Raw genomic sequence first — 19,625 nt, 5'->3', positions numbered from 1 at the left:
CTGCAGAGTTTCCCAAAGTTCACCAGATTTCCATTATGTATTTACAGAATTAAATTATAAGGTGTCTACAAATAGTGTGATGCACAGCATGTAGATGTGTGGACAAAGCGCACAGGCAATGTTGCAAACGATCTTCTTTATACACAGCCTCAGTTGAGACTGTAGCTGCTGTTTTAATGAATCATAGCCCTACATTTTTGCTGAATTGTTCGAATATAAACTGGAGCTGGTCGAGATTTCAGCTATTTCAAAAGAATGATGTCTAATTTTACCAATACCAGTGATTTATGAATACCAAGTTAGTACTTAACTAGTTATCTACTAAATTAGGGGTATAAAAAGCAAAATTTGGCAGAGGAAATTAAATTAAGACTGGAGGAAATAAAATTGTGGTCAGTAGATGCAGGATTATTGCTAGGAAACAGGGAAATGGACTGGGACAGGCTTCAAAGCTGGATTATTTTAGTATCAGAGCCAGGTGGAAGAAATTAAACTTTGAAGCTCGGGCAGTGATACACCCCTAATTAAAGCATTAGTATTGTATGGGAAGAATCTTTAGTTAGTGTGCCTCTAATTAAGCAGATGTCCAGTAGGGAAATATAATGTCTTCATTTTCTTTTCCCCATGAAGATCCTGGGAACAGGATTATTTAATTTTCTTTACAGTATTTTGAACTAATAAATTTAACATACCCTTGTTTGAGTCTCACTAAGATTACAATTTTAAAATAATGACCATCTCACTGAGGATAGCTTTTAACTCTGCCTGTACAATTGGCAGTTCAATTATTCAGAAGGACCAGGTCTGCCAGACATTCCTTTTTTCTCCAGTTGATACAGCAAACAGCTTTATAAACAGAAATTTACTTCACTTTCAAAAGCCTCCAAATCTTGTGCTGAAGATGAAAGTACAGGACTTATTTGAAGACATTTCAAATTCTGCAGTAATGACTGTTTCATACTTGTTAAATTATCAAATAGATTGCCACCTTGAACAATGAAAGTGGGTTCAGTGGAAGAATTAAAGAAATTAAATTCCTGATATGGGTTTAATGCTCAGGTAGGAGATAAATGGAAATGTTTTGTGTGGGTTGTGAGCGCATAGTAAATGACAATGAGCTAGATGGCTATATTCATCCTTACTCCTACCCTTTTATGTCTTTATGTGGACCCCTTTGACGGCCATTGCATGGAGAAAATTTTTATCTTTGCAGAACTGGGTCAAGTCAAGCCAGCAGAGGGGGAAAATGTGATGCCTCTTAAATGTGTTGAAAATTTCAAAGAAAAGTCCAGTTTTTCATCATTAATTTCTTATGCTTTGCTTTTTTAAAAGGAAAATAGATCTCCGTAGGGATAAATGGATACACTGATCCTGCAATATCGCTAGAAAATTTTCCTGACTACTAAGTGTTGTCTAACATATTAGTTACATATGTCAACAAATTAAGACAACAACAACTTGCATTTATACAGTGCCTTTACTGTGGTAAAATGTCCCAAGGAGCTTCACAGGAGTGTTATCAAACAAAATTTGACACCAAGCCATGAGATATTAGGGCAGGTAACCAAAAGCTTTAGGTAGGTTTTAAGGAGCATCTTAACGAGGAGAGAAAGAGGCGGAGAGGTTTAGGGTGGGAATTCCGGAGCTTAGAGCCGAGGCAGCTGAAGGCACGGCCGCCAATGTTGGAGTAATGAAAATTGGGAATGTGCAAGTGGCCAGAATTGGAGGAGCGCAGAGATCTCGGAGGGTTAGACGAGCAATATTTTTGAAGAAAATAAGAACTTGCATTTATCTTGCCCCTTTCACGACCTTGGGACATCCCAAATCGTTTCACAGTCAATTAAGTACTTCTAAAGTGTACTCACTATTGTAATGTAGAGAAATGTGGTGGCCAATTTGCACAAAAGGTCCCACGAACAACAATGAGTTGAATGGCCAGATAATCTGTTCTTTTGGTGATGTTGCTTGAGGGATAATTGTTAGCTGGAGGTTATGCAAGGTGGGAGTAGGAGACCTCGTGCCACTGACTGTCTGCAGTATCATGAAATTTTGATGTATGTTGATTGCATGGTTTCCATAGATTTTTATCAAAGTAGGTTATACTTTTGAGAATGAAGATGACCAACAAGGTAAGTAATCTTTTTCTGTTTTGGGTGTAAAATGCAGCTAGATTTCCATTGTCTTGTCTTCTGGCAAGTGCAATGGCTTTGTAGTTTGCTGCTCTTTGATTTTCAGGCGAATAATGAATTAAAAGCACTCAATAAATGAAGCTTCCAAGCCCCTCTGTTGGATTTGATTTGCACTCTTTTTTTTCCTAAGGGAAGAGAACTTGATACACAATTTTTTGAAGAAATTTCCATATTGTAAAATAAATTTTATAAATGGAAGAAAAATGTGGAAATACTTCTCTCCTGTTCGCCTTTTTGGTTTGCTTGAATCATGATTCATGCACCTTTCTCAGCTAATGTGATGGGCAGGTTACCTGCAGGCAGTTGTCTGCTGATGTTGCTCTGTAGGTGCCTGCCTGGAGGTGTGCTGGAGCAGCCAGAGATAATTTGCCGTATAGTTTTCTTTCTTTCCTTGTGAGCAAGCTCTTGGCCTCTAATCTGCACCTTTCCGAAGACTTGGGAGCTCACAACACTGAGAACCGAGAGTGCCAACCAGAATTCTGTCATTGTGTGACATGATTTTCTGGAGTCCTAATGCATTGTGCTACTGTGTTGCCCCCTTCCATAACTAGAAGTTGGGGGGGGAAAAATCACTGAATTTAAATCGGTTTTGCGACTGTTCAATGAAAAAATCTGCTTGTAAAATATCATTAGTCTTGAGTAATCAGCTAAAATGTAGATTTGTAAATGACAACGGGAACATTATCTTATTTCAAAATAGTTTCTTGTTCACATTATAAATGTGTACATTTTGTGTTTTTTTTTGTTATATAGCAAATGTATTCAAAATTGGTTAATAAAAGCTAGCGAGGTATTTGTAAAATTCTATCCCTTGCCCACAGTTTTCCTGTTATGCAGAAACTTGTGAGGAGTCCAATATTTATACAGGTGAAATTAATGTTTTCCAAATTGACTCTAAGAAATGGTACTATTTATATAATTTATTTTTGACACATTATAATGTGGTCTTGCAGAATGTGTCATGTTTCAGGTTTTTTGATCTTGTGTGCGTGTTGGTTATTAAAGTTCCTGTAGCACTGTGTGATACCAATTTTTGTGGCTTGCTCAAAGGTTTAGTGGTCACTTTTCACCATATGCAGAAAGTTTCATCTTATTGAAGTGATGAAACTCTTCAGAAACAATGTGTTCACAGATGTACAGGGCTGTCCACTTGAAGGTGTGGTACTGTTTATATAATTGAATTTTATTTTGCTGGCCCTCGTTTGAAGTTTTAAATGGATTTCTTTTTACATTTTAATGCCTATTATATTTCTTTTTATAAAAAGGGACACCATAAATTGCATCGAGTCCCATGCTGATCTGAAAGTGTCTGGCATTGGGTGCAGCATGCTGGCAAGTCAACACGTTGGGATTTGACCCTTGCATTGCCAAAGGAAATGGGGTCAGGTTGCAATAGGACAAATGCATTTAAGCAGCAATCTTGGGTGGTATGAAGCCAAGATAGGCGGCTCGACAAAAGAATTTCTGTTTCTGTTTCCTTGATAAAACATTTTTTAGTTTGTTTTGATGTACCATTAGGAGTAGGTTCACTGTAAAATGTATTCCTGTTATGTTTTAAGGATCCATAAATATGTGTTTTTGGAAGTGATGGATTGTATAGGTTCTTAATGAGGGAGCCATATGTTTATGTCAGGGTCTGTGTTACATCAGAGGCTTTTCAATGTGGTCTCACTGAATCTCACGTAATCTTTTTAACAGCTAGTCAGAATTACACATCAAAAATTCTCAAGTTGGAAACAGAAACTTTAAAAATCAGCATTTGAAAAATACTTTAAGTGTACCTCGATGTACTACATAGGAACATTTTCTCTATCAGTGTAATTTATTCACCACAGTTTTTAAAGCAGATAATTCTCTTGTCTGTGGAGTGCAAAGCATTCTGATTGGCTTAAATGACCCATTTACTTAAAAACCAACTAATCACTGACCCCTTTGTATTAAATGAAACATGCTGATTCGCTAAACCCAATCAAAACCCACTGTCGGGAAAAAGCACATTAATTAAACTAAATAATTTTTGATGTCCTTTAATAGCTTTTTAGTTAATGAGCAACTAGTGACCACAAAAGCAATTCATTAAATCCCTTTTTAAAAATAACATTTGGTCTAGTTAGTTCCTCTAGTTTTATCTATGTATCGCTAAAAATGAAATTTATAACCAACACACAAAATTGAACAATTCTGAAAGCCACTCTCTAAACTTATCCATGGACTTACACATTCCATGTTACAAATGCCTCCCAACAACTTTCTGCAGTAAAGGCCTCCACTCTCTCTGAGCCTTGGACTTGCTTTTGGCCCTGATCCTTGAGTGTAGATCCTTCACCTGGGTCTTGGTACTTTTCAAGATCCCATGCATTTGCAAAATCAGTGCCTCTCACTACACCTCACTGTACGTGGATTGCTAGATGAGCCCTTTTTGAGTTTGACGACACACCGTGTATTGACCGTGCAGTAACTGACTGCAATATTCCAGCTGAGATTTCACTGCCGGAGATTTTTTCCTCAGATCGTTATAAACCAGTGTAATTATATTAAATCAACAAAAAAATCTGTTTACTTTTGGGGTTGGCGGGGGTGGTAAAGGTTGTTTTTCCTTTGTAAAATAATGGGATAGGATACTTTCTTGGATTGCGTTATCCAAAAAAAACATTTTTTTTTAATAACCTACCTATCTAAGGACATTTTTGGTACTTTCGGAATGTTTTAGCTGTGTAAGATTAAAATTACAGGGGGGATCCTGTCCTGCACCCCCTTTGCCCAGGGGGGATCCTGTCCTGCACCCCCTTTGCCCAGGGGGGATCCTGTCCTGCACCCCCTTTGCCCAGGGGGGATCCTGTCCTGCACCCCCTTTGCCCAGGGGGGACGAAAGGCATTAACATTGGATAGTTTTTAATCAAATTTTGAAAATGCATTTTGTTTCAATATTTCTTGCCAGAAAGTGTATTACTACATCAGTTTTGTTAGCATGACATATAATGGGAGCAGTGCATGTTTAAGGGTTGAGGCAATTTGGATCATGTTCCTGTGCTAGTGAGCTTTATCCTTCTAAGAGATGGTTTAGGTATTGGAGAGGGTATATGTCAGGTGAGCTTTGGGAAACGTCCACACAGTACCTGTCTCCAGTTTTTTTTAATAAATAGTTTGGTATGCAATTCACCACGAAGATGAACTTGATTGCCACCATGGTAGACATTTACAGCCCCCATGGATCTGCTTAGGATTGACATAGAAGTAGATGAAAGTGACGGTGAATGTCACTGAATTGCCCAGTCTTTAAAAGCTTGTTCAATTCACACAGCACTTAATTAAAAGCTGTGTCGTCAGCAATTTTGAACCAGATTCTCCGGCCACAGATGGTACTAAAACGATCAAAAGGAGCACCTTACTCAAAGCCAGGTGAGGTTAGATTCACTTTCATGTCAGCATTGTGAGTCTCACCATGGAGTGCTGCAGCCTCCATATATGCTGTGCTTACTGTCAACACCTTTTGGGTTGTGGCAGATGGATAAGCATCTGGAGTGTGCCTTGAGTGTGGAGATGTTGACAGCTGTTTATAGTTACACGTTAGCAGTTGCAACTGGGTTACCCAAGGTATTCCTTCGTGGATCAAATTAAAAACTGTATGGTATTGACCTCTGAAAAAAGCAGTCAAAGACTTAACGGTTCATGATATTTTTATTGCCCTTACTTAACATTTTGATCATGAGTGTTCCCTGCTACCTAGGTGATAAATATTTTTGCTCTGTACAAGATCAAATGTTGACAGTTTTTTCCTGTTTTGCTAGGGTTTCTGAACAACAGCTGTTGGAAGCTATTCCAGTCTGTGTTTATATGCGAGATGAGGTAGGTTAAAAACAATTCCCGCTCTGTTTACTTCAAAGATTTTTATGAATAGACATACCGTGCCTATAAAATTACCATCGTCATAAAGTATGAAGTGACAGATATTGTTTTGTCCATCTAGTCCTTCCCTTTACAACTGGTCCAATTGTTACAGATAACAATTTATATTCTATTCACTGTCTGCAACTGCAATTGCAATTTTCCTGTTGTAAAGAGCTATAAATACGATTGTTGAATTCAACACAAGAATTTATTGAATATATGTTCTGAAATATTTTGGGTACCATAAGGCCTGCAGCATTTACTTTGTGGAGTGAATTCATCCACACCGGTGGCTACACAAAAACAGCAGCCAAGGCGTTTGAAAGTTAGAATTAGCTGGGGGCATCCATGCAAGCTTACCTGTGAAGTAGCACTGGAGTTCCGCATAAAACATTCTAATCTTGGTACATTTGTCAAAAGTGTGGAGTTGGAGTAGAGAAGCTAAGCATGCCTGATCCACCTTCTTGGATTTTCTGAGGCTGTCCTAGCATAATAAATATGTAATTGCATTTTGCAGACATAAGAAAATGTATTGAAAGTGCGGTTCAAATAACTGTAATCTGGTCTTTTCCAGTGGTGTAAAAGAATGCTGCTATACCTCTCAAGTGGTTCTAAGCACATGGTAGCGGAAAGTACTTTCACAAATGTGACATTTGCTGCAAAAGATTTTGGAATAAAATCAGTGTTATAAAACAAACATCAAATATTTTTACAACAGTTTGATTTGATCTATACCAAGTTTAGATCCGGCAGGTGCAGAGGGATCAAGTCGGGTGCCGCACAATAAGTCATACCAGTAAGTTTTCTCAGTGACAATATGCATCTGGAGTGAGCCTCGAGTGTGGGGATGTTGCTCATCAATTAGGCATGTGTAAGGTAATTTTATAGTGGATCTTGCCAGCCTCAAATTGTATTTATCACAAAACATTCATTCATGCTTGTTCATTCTTGGTACCCTACACTGCAGAGGTAAGCCCAGGTTAACTCTGTTCACAAGGAGGAAATAACAAACCATGAAGGGGAATATAACTTCAAGACGTTTTCACATCCATGACATTGAGTTGTCATTCATGTAAATCTTGTTTCTGCGGTTTGTTTTTTCCACCCCTGTTGGAGTAGATGTGTCTCTTGTGCTACTTATGCTCTGCTAATGTTTTTAACAGTTTTTGTCTGGTGGCTGATGGGGCTTCAAGAACTGTGTAAAATGCAACTCGGGTGCACCATTTCAGATTTACATTGGTGCCCTCAAGGTCTGGCTTTCATTGAAATTGACATGGTATTAATAAGTATCTGTCGCTGGTATTCAGCCCACAGCAGCTAGGATTGACTCCAGCATCTTGAGGCTATTGTTCAAGAATATCCTTGCCACAGGAGTAGTCAGGGTGTGGCCAATGCTACACCCATGGTACAGCAGTCCCTGGTGAAGCTGCAGTTGGGCAGTTCTCAAAATCAAGCACATTGGACCGTAGAAAAGTATGGGACAAGATGGCAACAGCCAGTACGGCCTGATCCCGGGTCCCAGAAGTCCAAGTGATTGCTCTTAAATTAGCTTCTGAGTGGCTTTGAAGAGGGAATAGTTTTCTTTACCCATGTATGATTTGAAAATTTGATTGTATTGAAGATATCCCCTTTTTTCTATTCCCTCCAGTTGCTGGAGAATATTCAGCTTCATCTACAGGTTGCTTTTCACACCAGCACTTCACCCTCAAGATGTCAACGTGCATCAATCAGTTGATTTTGAAACAATTCAGCTACATTTCTCTGCTCATTTCAGTTATCAAGGAGTTAAATAAACCAGCCTTGCTGGTAGAGCAAGAAAATTGGTCCCAGAAGGCATAGGGTGGGATAAAGATTTCAAGAAGGAAGAGCCCCAGCTTAGGACATTGAATGCTTTTATCTCTGAAGTGGCTGCCATGGAGGATACTGCCCTAGTAGTGGAGCTGTTGTTTCATGTCTTGCAATGGTTCTAAGAAAAAAAGAAAGACTTGCGTTTATATAGTGCCTTTCTTGTCCCCAGGATATCCTAAAGTATTTGAGCCGACGAATTAATTTTTTTTGAAGTAAAGTCATTTTTGTTTTACAGCCAAATGCAACAATCAGTTTGAACACAGAAATGTCCTACAGACTGCAAATGAGATAAAAGACTAAATCATTGTTGGTAATGTTGCGTGAGGGATGAATGTTGGCCAGGTTTGACTGCTGCAGGTTCTTTTCTTCCTTCATCCCATTGAGTTGTAATCAAGAAAGATTGAGGCCAAACACCTCACTGGTTTAGGCCAGGGTAGACCATTGTGTGCCTTTTGAGCAACTGTACTCATCTCCCATTTCTGATTCAGCAGTACTGTATCGAGTGCAGTTCTGGGGCCACAGAATCTGAATCCTGCTTCTCCAAATAGTGAAACCGTACTCTAGGTTTCTGGCTATTTCCACCTACACAAGCTGCTTCTTGTCAACCTGCCTTCATAGTTCCTAAAGTTTTATGTCAAAGAAACTTTCAGCTCTGCCCCCAGAGCACATCATTTATGCTGCATGGGAAGGCAAGAATCTGGTGACCAAAGTCCTGACATCAAAAAATATTGAAGGGATTTTCTTTGGGTTAGGATTTTTGTGACTTTCTTTTCTCCTGTTATCATTGAGTGAGCCTAAACCTCTTCTAGCAATGTAGAGGGTGCTTAAGCCTGATGAATGAAGATCCTATCAAGGTAGGTTACCTTTCTTTGCTTTTTCTACTGTTTCCTGCAGCTCTTCTCTACCCAACTGCTTCCTACTCATCTACACTGCTAATATTTTTCACCCCTTTTTTAAAGTTCTGATTAAAAAGTTCAAGGAACAATTTTTGGCAAGCCAGAAGCTAATATAGACAAGTTCAGAAAACATCCTTTCGCCAAGTAAAACATTTTTCTAGCATTGGTTTAATTCTAAAATCTTTGCTGCTCATGTCACATCTTTTAAAAGTACTTTCTACCAATTGATGCTTTGAACTATTTGAGAAGTGTTTTCCTTTTGCACTGGAAAAGTCCACTTTAGTTATTCCGTCAGCAAACACAGTATGAGAAATGCTAAAGTAATTTAGATGTGGAAGAACAAACAATCAAGTCCTGTTAAAGCTACAAACAAATTAAATGCTTTGACATTATTCTACATTTGTATAATATGATATTACTTTGAATGACAAGATTGTGCAATTTGTTCTAACATACAGACAAGTTCCCTGAGTCTTCAACCGACATGTATGGCTGTTACCTGTAACAACTGTTTGTAAGATGTATCTTGCTTGACATCCCTGAATGTTTCCAACCCCGAAAGTTGCAGCTGTCTGCCAGTTTGAACAGTGCAGCAGAGATCATCTAACTTGTTGACAAGTTAGTTATAGATAATAGAACTAATGGACAACAAAACAGTAAATTCCAAACATAAAATGTGTGCTTAGAAGGTATAACTGGCCATAATAAGGGAATGATTTACAAGAAAGGAATGTTTCACACCACATTGCTAAGCTTTGGTTTGCAGGCTTGATAGATGGATTCCTTTTAAGACCTCTGAGAAATGACTGTGTTGCTTCATCAAATGATGCATAGCTATTCTTTAAATATTAATGTTAAATGTTGTACATGTTTGGTTTTATACTGTGGAAGGAGAAATAAAATTCCTTTCCCATTCAAGCATGATGGGACTGATTCCATCCCCCTCCCTGGCCACTGCCTGAGGCTGAACCATACTGTTTGCAACCTTGGCGTTTCCATCACCAAGACCGCCGACCTCCACCTCCTGTAATATTGCCTGTCTCCACCCCTGCCTCAGTCCATCTGCTGCTGAAGCCCTCATCCATGTTTTTGTTACCTCCAGCCTAGACTATTCCAGTGCTCTCCTGGCCAACTTCCCATCTTCCACCCTCTCAACTTGAGCTCGTTCAAAACTCTGCTGCCCGTATCCTAACTCGCACCAAGTTCCATTCACCATCACCCATGTGCTTGCTGATCTACATTGGCTCCCGGTCCAGCAATGTGTCAAATTTAAAATTCTCATCCTTATGTTCAAGTCTCTCCATGACCTCACCTCTTTTTCTCTCTTCACTGCACCCCCGCCCCCCCCCCCAGGCCATATCTCTGCAACCACCTCCGAGACCTCTGCGTTCCTCCAATTCTGGCCTCTTGTGCATCAACAATTTCGTTCACCCCACCATTGGCGGCCGTGCCTCCAGCTGCCTAGGCCCTAAGCTCTGGAATTCCCTCCCTAAACCTCTCTGCCTCTCTATCTCTCCCTCCTCCTTTAAGACGGTCCCGAACACCTACCTTTTTGGTCACCTGTCGTAATATCTCCTCATGTAGCTCGGTGTCATATTTTGTCAGATAACGCTCCTGTGAAGTGCCTTGGGACATTTTACTATGTTAAAGGTGCAAGTAGTTGTTGTTGATGTGTGGCATGACAGAGCTGCATTCTACGCATAAAATGTTTCCAAAAGTGGTTCCTGGCTTGTAATAGATCTTTGGTTATACATAACCTAAAGGAATTTTCTGATATATTAAATCCTTAATGCAGTACCATTTTGTAACCAAATTGACACTTTGGTGTAAATGATATGCAAAGGCATACGAGGAAGTAGCAGTGTGCTTCACAAAAGTGCATCCTTTGAAGCATGCTATTCTGTACAATAATAGTGTTTGAAAATTTAATTAATTCATTGAAATTCTTTATTTACTATTTTAGTCTTAACCAGTTCACAATATAACCAGGTTAACACCTCTGCTAAAATAGAAGACAAAGAATTGTATACTCCAGTTCAGATTTATTCACTTTACAGCTATGAAATCTGCTGTATTTCTAGGTCATTAACTCAGTGTAACATCACCTTGTAACAGTTTTTGGTAGTTTTTAAAAAATTTGATAAAGTTGAATTTCAAAGTTTTCAGGATTGATGTTTATAAATTTTAGGTCTAAGGTATATAGTGGGTTAGAACAATGTTCTTTCACCTTTTGAGATGAATATTTGATGCCAAGTCAGATTGATTCTCCAGCTGACTGTAAGGAATCCAAATTGCAATTAAGTACATAATCTTAATCCAATTCCTAGTTGGAGTCCAGGCCTTAGAACTTCCCATAACTTGGCATTAAACTGACTTGAAGATGTTAAAAAGGTGCCTTGTAAAAGGAAGAAAAATATCTCACTGATGAAATAAAGGATATTTTCTGAGGTTGGAATATGATGTAAAATTGGGGCAGTGTAGTGAGCTTCACTTGGCATCTTATACCCTTAATTTTCCTGGCTGTAGTGATACAGTACCAGTGACATTTCAGTAGCTGTGTGATGCGGGTCGGCACAATTTATCGCAGCTCTTTGTGCTGTTAAGATGATCAAGGGGTGTGTGTGGCTGCTCAGAAATGCGCACACATACTACGAATACATTTCGATTTCATTTTCTTCCACATAAGATCATTGGACCAGGAATAGGCCATTCAGTCCTTCGATTTGATCTGTACCTCAACTCCATATACCCGCCGTTGTTCCATATTCCTTGATAGACTTGGCCAACAAAAATCTATCGACCCAGCATCCGCAGCCTTTTCAAGGAGCAAGTTCCAGATTTCCACTACCCTTTGTGTGAAAAAGTGCTTCTTGATTTCATTCCTAAACGGCCTAGTTCTAATTTTAAGATTATACCATCTTTTGGATTCCCCCCCACCCCCCTCCCACCAGAGGAAATAGTTTCTCTGTATCTATCCTATCAAATCCCTTCATCATTTCAAACGCCTCGATTAAATCACCTCTCAACCTTCTAAACTCAAATAAATACAAATGTAAGGACTTGCACAACACCAGGTTATAGTCCAACAGTTTTATTTTCAATCACAAGCTTTCGGAGCTTACCTCCTTCGTCAGGTGAGTGAAGGGTTCTAAAAACGCATAGCATATATAGTCAGAGAACAATGCCTGGTGATTACAGATAATCTTTCCAACTGCCCCCTATCACATCTTGGCTGGGAGACGATCACAGCAATCAAAGGTGTCGTTGGTGCTCACCCCAGTCCATCACCAACATCTCCACGTCACAAATAAATACAAGCCAAGTTTTTCCAACGTGTCCTCATAATTTAACCCTTTAAGCCCTGGCGATATTCTGCTGAACGTACTGTACCTCTTCCAAGGACAGTCTATCTTTCCTGAAGTTTGGTGCCCAAAATTTAATGCAGTACTCCAGATGGGATCTGACCAAGGCTCTGTACAACTCAATTTTACTCTGCACATTATGCTATACTGTGAACTCATATCTGGTGTTAAAGCAAGAACTTAAGGCAAGTAGGGAAGAAATTCCCTGAAATTACTGATCTATTTAAAAAAAAAAAAATCTCATCCAGCTCCCATTGCAAATAATGGCACTGCCGGTAGGTACTGAGCCATACAGGCCAAGAAGGCCAGAAGATCGATCTTCGGTCTGCGCTGAGTTAGCTGATCTCCGAGAGTATTAGGGATGGTTGGTTTCATTGGCGAGGGGGGGGGTGGCGGGGAGCAGGGGAGAGAGCGCGGGGGGGTGGTGGCAGGGAGCGGGGAGCAGGGGAGAGAGCGCAATGGTTGGGGGGAACATTCATCCAGAGTTCCCATTCTTGATCATTCTCCACTGACCTCTGTTGGAAATTGTGCAAGTGAACCTCTGGTGAGGACAGGATCGGGCTTGGCTGTGGTGCCTTCATATTTTAACAGCCTGCCCACATTCATTCTCTAGGCTTGTATGAGAAGAATGGACATTTGTGTGAGGTACTGGAGGGTGTTTGCCCCCAGTGAACCTGTACCCCAGCCAGCAGCCAGTGTCTTCAGAAGAGGTGGGAGGTAGGGAATGAGGAAGAAACGTCTGTCACTGGAGGTATATTTAGCATGGTTACCCATGGTTTAATACGGGAAACATGATCTGGTGACTTTATACAAAGCCTGTAACCAGAATTCCATTGAAGCTGTGTCGTATGGGTCGTTGTTTATGCAACAGACATAAAGAATTAATGACAGATTTTAAATTTTTTTTTAAATACTCATTCTTTGACTTTGTGGCCTCTTTCAGATAACTGGAGAGTCTGCACTGAAGAAAACTACTTTAAAATCACTTGGACTCACTGGTGGTAGTGCCATAATTAGGTAAGGAGACAACTATACTTGAGCAATTATATTTCAGTGAAAACTGTTTGTATTACAGCTGTGATCTCCAGTTCTGTGATTAGCAGGAAGTAGTCGGAATAAGTAGAGGTCAATCACCATTTGTAACCAAAATGTGCAGTTCAGGGTTTCTGTCTCCACCACAAGAATCTTAAAGAAAAACTGTTAATCAGAAAATGCTGCAAGTACACAGGAGACTTGTCTGTTCTCTTTTCAGATAAGTTAATGTTTCGGGTGGAGACCCTTCAACAAAACTTCATTCTGATTTAGGGTCTCCAACTGAAACATTAACCTGTCTTTTCTCCTTTCAGGCAGACCTGCTGTATATTTCCAACAGTTTCTGTTATTAAAAAGTCCCATTTGCTAGATGGTGACGTATGCACTTCAGTAGTGAATTTTAAAACCATACTGTTTGTTTATGGCACATTGCTGCTAGCAAAATTTTCCAGCAAAACTTGCTGATAATTAAAATTACTTCTTTTGAGGTATTCACATATATTGTTGTATGTAGGGGTTATTTTTGAGAATCTTATTCAGAGTAACTTGAATAGTGCAGCATGGTAAATAAAATTAATATGACAACTGACAGTTTTGATAACTAATTAGGCAAATCCTAAACTATTGAAATGAGATGACCCAGATTACATTTTTAAAGAGCAGGCTATTAACATTTAGGCTTTTGTGCGACCATGGGTAGCTGGATTGATTAATGGCATGCACTAAAGGACAAAATGACGCAAGGACATCTTTGATTACTGAAGGGTTTTGTGGAACTGGACGAAAAGTATGTTTTATAAGTGAAACAGCATGCAGCTAACAGAGGTTCAGTGCCGCAGCAAGCAATGGGGGGTGGGGAAGTAAGACTTGCTCTTAAATGAAACTTGCTCTTATATGACTTGCTTTTAAGTGAACTAACCTGTTTTGTAAAGTAGTAATGGGCTACATATGCTTTTGCATAATCCTTATTTCACTGTTTTATATCTTCATGTGGCATGTGTTAAAGGAAAATGCTGCTACTTGACAGCCTTGGAATGGATTATATACTTCAAATGGCAGGTGGAATGTAATTAAATCTTTAGGCCAAATTTTCAAAAGCATCGTATTTTACTTTCTGCCATATTTGCATGGTTGGATGCTGTTTCTGAAAATAAAGTACAGTAATTGTATTCTGAGTTACAACACATACACTGAATGAAATATCACAAAACTAATGAACCATCATGTTTTTAAAAATTTGTTCTTGGGATTTGGGTGAGCTGGCAAGGATGTATTTATTGCCCATCCCTAGCTGTGCCCAGAAGGTGGTGTAGGCCACCTTCATGAACTGCTCGTATTTCATCGCAATTTTTTTTCACTACTGAGTGGCTTGCTGGGTCACTTCAGAGAACATTTAAGAATCAGTTACATTGTGTCTGGACTAGTTATGTATTGGCCAGACCAGGTAGCATGGTCATTTCTCTAAATAATAGCCCACAAATTAACAGATTTATTTAATTCACTTACATAACTTGCAATAATAGGATTTGACTGCTAATTTGTGAGTCCAGTGCCATAACCCCGATACTACTGTATCCTACACGTGACCACTACTGAGTTGATGGTAATTGATGTGCAAAAACAATGAGATATTATAGTCCTGGTGAATTACACTTTACAATCATGAATTCTAACATATTGTCCATCTTTTGTATGATTTTTAATAAATGTAATTGTTTTGTTAAAGGACAAAAGACTTTCAAGATTGTTTGTTTATTTTGGAAAGAAGAAATCAAACATTAAACCGCCAGTTTGGTGGAGGGTGTTGTCAAATCTATCTTGCACCCCGATGGGGTGACCCATTACTCTTGCCATGGTTTCCACTTCCTTCTCCCCCATTCTGTCGATTCCCTTTCTCACTCAGCCTCGAGTTTTGAATTTATCTCCAGTATTTTTCTGTGCATTCAGTCGATTCTTGTAGTTAGTGTTGTATATTTATCTACTGATCTCCTTTCTCCCCTGTTGTATGTTTATGTTTCTCCTTCTGTGGATGTGATATTGCCTGCCAGCAAGGACTTCAGTATTTATACAGTCTCTTTGGAGGACTCCCTGTCCTGCGCAGCCTCAGTTGTTTTTTGCAGCGTTGTAATGTAATGTTACAATATTTGTTTTACTCAACTTGATCCTGTGATTTGTTCTCTGTTTATTGCATTTTTATTTTATCACTGGTTCTGTGTTTCAATCATTTCTTGACTTGTGTACTAGTATTCATAACAACCCTTTAAGGACTGCAGCAGCTATAGATTGACCTCACTTCTTGTGCAGTCTTTTTACCTCCAAAAAGAGGAGTCTTTCAGACTGTCATGACTTATCAATATTTGTCATTAAATTGTGAACTTGTACAGCCCACCTTGCATCAGGACCTAATTTCTGACCTTATAATTATTGAGTGAATTTTGAAAACAGTCTGAAATTCTGACCATTTTGCTATTTTATTTTTACTTTTTATCTTGTGTTCACATAAAGGACTGATTTCTGTACATTAAAATTTCTTGGAGAGTAGTTTATGTGCTCTTGGCGTGGAAACCAGGTGCACACAAGTACCACGGCTGGTATTCAGACTTCTGTAAGGCCACTAACGACCTGAGTCCATGAGACCCCATTTTGACAGCAGCCCTGCGTAGGCAGCCATCTTGGTCAGGCTGCTTAACTCGAGAGTTCCTTTCAACCACAATGGCCCCATTGCCATGCCTCTTGTGTATCAGGATACCTCAAACTCGGCAAAAGAAAAAATTGCGCATCTTGTAGGCTTCTGCTAGCAATTCTTGATTTGGCAGTCCAATGCTTTCTTTTGTCTTTCTCTCCAGCATTCCTTGAAGATTCCTGGAAGTCTCTTGTAGACTAGGGAAGAAAGAAACCTCTCCTAAATGTATTTGTTATGAGCAAACATTCCGGGAAGGAATGTTAAAATGATTAGCTGCATCTAAGCTTTAAGTCACAGGAAGAATCATTAACAACGCCAACAAACTAAAAGTGATGCAATCAGTATTGGACTAAATAAAGTGCGTGAAATACAAAACTGGTGTGTATAGAGGCATCATGCATTAACATCTTTTTTTCCTTGCACATTGTTGAGTGGTGCAACAAACCTTTTTTGCGTTGTATTATGTAAGTGCTTTATTCTCAATTTGCACTTTGGAAAGGAGTGCAGGTTCAAGGTCAACATGGAGGAAATAAGTTCTCTGCTGCAACTGGCACAAATCAAGCCATCGTCTGCTTGGATATATTGAAGATTCCGGAAGCCACAGGATAAAAGAGTAATGCCTAATGGAATATTTCAGAATTGAGCAGTTGCTCGTAAGAGATTGAACCTATAACATGCTGAAGGCCTCCAGTCTATATAGGAAATGGATTTGGACAAGTAGCAAGGAAATAAAAAGGCATAGGAGAAGGAGGTAAGAAAAATAAACCTATTTACTTGAAGAATTAGAAAAATATTAGAGATAAACTAAAACTTAATGACTTCTAAAAATGCTATCAGTGCAGTAAATAAATAAAAAATTTAAAAGAAACCAGATCTGTGTTTGTATGCACTGTTTGCCATGCTGTTAATTGTTTTAAAAAAAAACAAGAACATTGTTACAGCAATGTATTTTGCTTTGTAATGATATGTGTTCTACAAATGTCGCTTTGTTCTATTCACAGCACTACAAACTACTGCCAAGCTTTGTGAGCACCCTTGCTCTGTTCACAGATGTACAACGTACTGGCTGCTGAGCTTTAGAAGGATCCTTGGCAAGGTAGTATTCTAGTTCAGGGGTGGTGAGTGGGGCGGCAGCTCGACCACAGGAGAAGTGGATACTGGCTCAGAATCTCTGTGGAAAGGCCTCGAGAGTGCTCAATGGAGGTCATTTGGGCAAAATGCTAGAGTAGAATAGAGTTGTTGCCTTTGCATCAGTATTATGAGTCAGTTTGCGCTACCACCTCTGCTCATGCCAATTGCACAACATCATATAAGATTACCATTTCATTATGCACTTGGATGTTACCAGACTGCACACTGTGATGGACATTTTCAATGACCTGATGAAGCAGGTGCATACTCTCATCCAGCAGACTTGGAGTTGGCATATATTAACAAGTGTACCAAGAAAGACATCCCAATAATTTTGTGCACAACTACCGTATGGGACAATTGTTACTAAATGCAACAATTACCAGTCTTGACTTTGAAGAGGTGCATTTTGCCTTCACAAGAAGTTTGAAATCAACTCAATACTATGGAAAGCTTAGAGGAGTATACAAAGTGCAGGGGTGAAGTTAAAAAGGTAATTAGGAAAGCAACGAGAGGGCGTGAAAAAATATTAGCAGGTAAAATCAAAGAAAACCCAAAGATGTTTTATAAATACATCGAGAGCAAGAGCATAACGAAGGAAAAAGTAGGGCCTATTAGAGACCAAAAAGGAAAACTATATGTGGAGGCGGAAAATATGGGTATGGTTCATAATGAATACTTTGCATCTGTCTTCACAAAAGAGAAGGACGATGCAGGGATTGTAGTTAGGAGGAGGAGGAGTGTGAAATATTGGACCGGATAAACATAGTGAGAGGGGAAGTATTAAGGGGATTAGCATCTTTGAAAGTGGATAAATCACCAGGGCCGAATGAAATATATCCCAGGCTGTTAAAGGAAGCTAGGGAGGAAATAGCGGAGGCTTTAACAATCATTTAGCAAACTTCACTGGATACAGGTGTACTGCCGGAAGATTGGAGGACTGCTAACGTTGTACTGTTTTTTTAAAAAGGGAGCGAAGGATAGACCGAGTAATTGCAGGCCAATCAGCCTGACCTCGGTGGTGGGCAAATTATTGGAATCAATTCTGAGGGACAGGATAAACTGTCACTTAGAAAGGCACGGACTAATCAAGGACAGTCAGCACGGATTTGTTAAGGGGAGGTCGTGTCTGACCAACTTGATTTTTTTTCGAGGAGGATCGATGAGGGTAGCGCAATTGGTGTAGTCTACATGGATTTTAGCAAGGTCCCACATGGCAGATTGGTCAAAAAATGGGATCCAAGAGAATGTGGTAAATTGGATCCAAAATTGGCTCAGCGGCAGGAAGCAAAGGGTAATGGTCGATGGGTGTTTTTGCGACTGGAAGGTCGTTTTCAGTGGGGTGCTGCAGGGCTCAGTACTAGGTCTGTGGTATTTTTATGGTATACATTAACGATTTGGACTTAAACGTAGGGGGCATGATTCAGAAATTTGCAGATGACACAAAGATAGGCTGCGTGGTTGATAGTGAGGAGAAAAGCTGTGGACTGCAGGAAGATATCAATGGACTGGTCAGATGGGCAGAGAAGTGGCAAATGGAGTTCAATCCGGAGAAGTGTGAGGTAATGCATTTGGGGAGAGCAAACAAGGCAAGAGAATACACAATAAATGGGGGGATACTGAGAGGTGTAAAGGAAGTGAGGGACCTTGGAGTGCATGTCCATAGATCCCTGAAGGTAGCAGGACAGATAGATAAGGTGGTTAAGAATGCACATGGGCTGTTTTCCTTAGCTGAGGCATGGAATATAAAAGCAAGGATGTCATGCTGAAACTGTATAAAACACTAGTTAGGCCACAGCTTGAGTACTGCGCACAGTTCTGGTCACCACATTACAGGAAGGATGTAATTGCACGAGAGGGTGCAGAGGAGATTTATGAGGATGTTGCCAGGACTGGAGAATTTTAGCTATGATGACAGATTGGATAGGCTGGGGTTGTTTTCCTTGGAACAGAGGAGGCTGAGGGGTGATTTGATTGAGGTGTACAAAATTATGAGGCGCCTAGATAGAATGGATAGGAAGGACCTATTTCCCTTAGCAGAGGGGTCAATAACCAGGGGGTATAGATTTAAAGTGATTGGTAGAAGGATTAGAGGGGAGCTGAGGAGAAATGTTTTCACCCAGAGGGTGGTAGGAGTCTGGAACTCACTGCCTGAGAGGGTGGTAGAGGCAGAAACCGTCAACTCATTAAAAAAATACCTGGATGTGCACCTGAAGAGCCGTGACCTGCAGGGCTACAGACCAAATGCGGGAAACTGGGATTCGGCTGCATGGCTCGTTTCTCAGCCGTCGTGGACACGATGGGCCGAATGGCCTCCTTCTGTGCCGTAAATTTTCTATGATTCTATGAAATGTTTGGCAATCGTACACTCAGACCCAGCTGCTACCCTTTTTGGGGGCTTTGTCACATGGATTCATTGTTTATTGCAGTTGATTTTAATCTCTGACACCTTTTTGAGATCATTGATGCAGTTACATCGATCCTATGCATTTCATGGAAGTGAACAAAGGAGAAAAAGGCATTAATTTTTATAGGCCCTTATCAACTACTTTGAAATGGTGACTGTTATTTGGGGAAGCATAGCTGCAATTTTAAA

The 19,625-nt window shown here is 39.8% G+C and overlaps 1 protein-coding gene across 1 annotated transcript in view; it reads left to right on the top strand.

The window, feature by feature from the left end:
• Nucleotides 1–19,625, top strand: part of aspscr1 (ASPSCR1 tether for SLC2A4, UBX domain containing) — a 192,347-nt gene that overhangs the window by 38,321 nt on the left and 134,401 nt on the right. Inside the window, exons 5-6 of the mRNA XM_068003962.1 lie at nt 5,978–6,035; nt 13,127–13,200. Of these exons, the coding sequence (XP_067860063.1) occupies nt 5,978–6,035; nt 13,127–13,200 (132 nt within the window). The remainder of the gene's footprint in view (nt 1–5,977; nt 6,036–13,126; nt 13,201–19,625) is intronic.

Source organism: Heptranchias perlo, chromosome 23, assembly GCF_035084215.1.
Source record: "Heptranchias perlo isolate sHepPer1 chromosome 23, sHepPer1.hap1, whole genome shotgun sequence".
Classification (NCBI taxonomy): Eukaryota; Metazoa; Chordata; class Chondrichthyes; order Hexanchiformes; family Hexanchidae; genus Heptranchias; species Heptranchias perlo.
The sequence above is the reverse complement of the archived record's forward strand: the minus strand, read 5'-3'. Positions and strand labels throughout refer to the sequence as shown.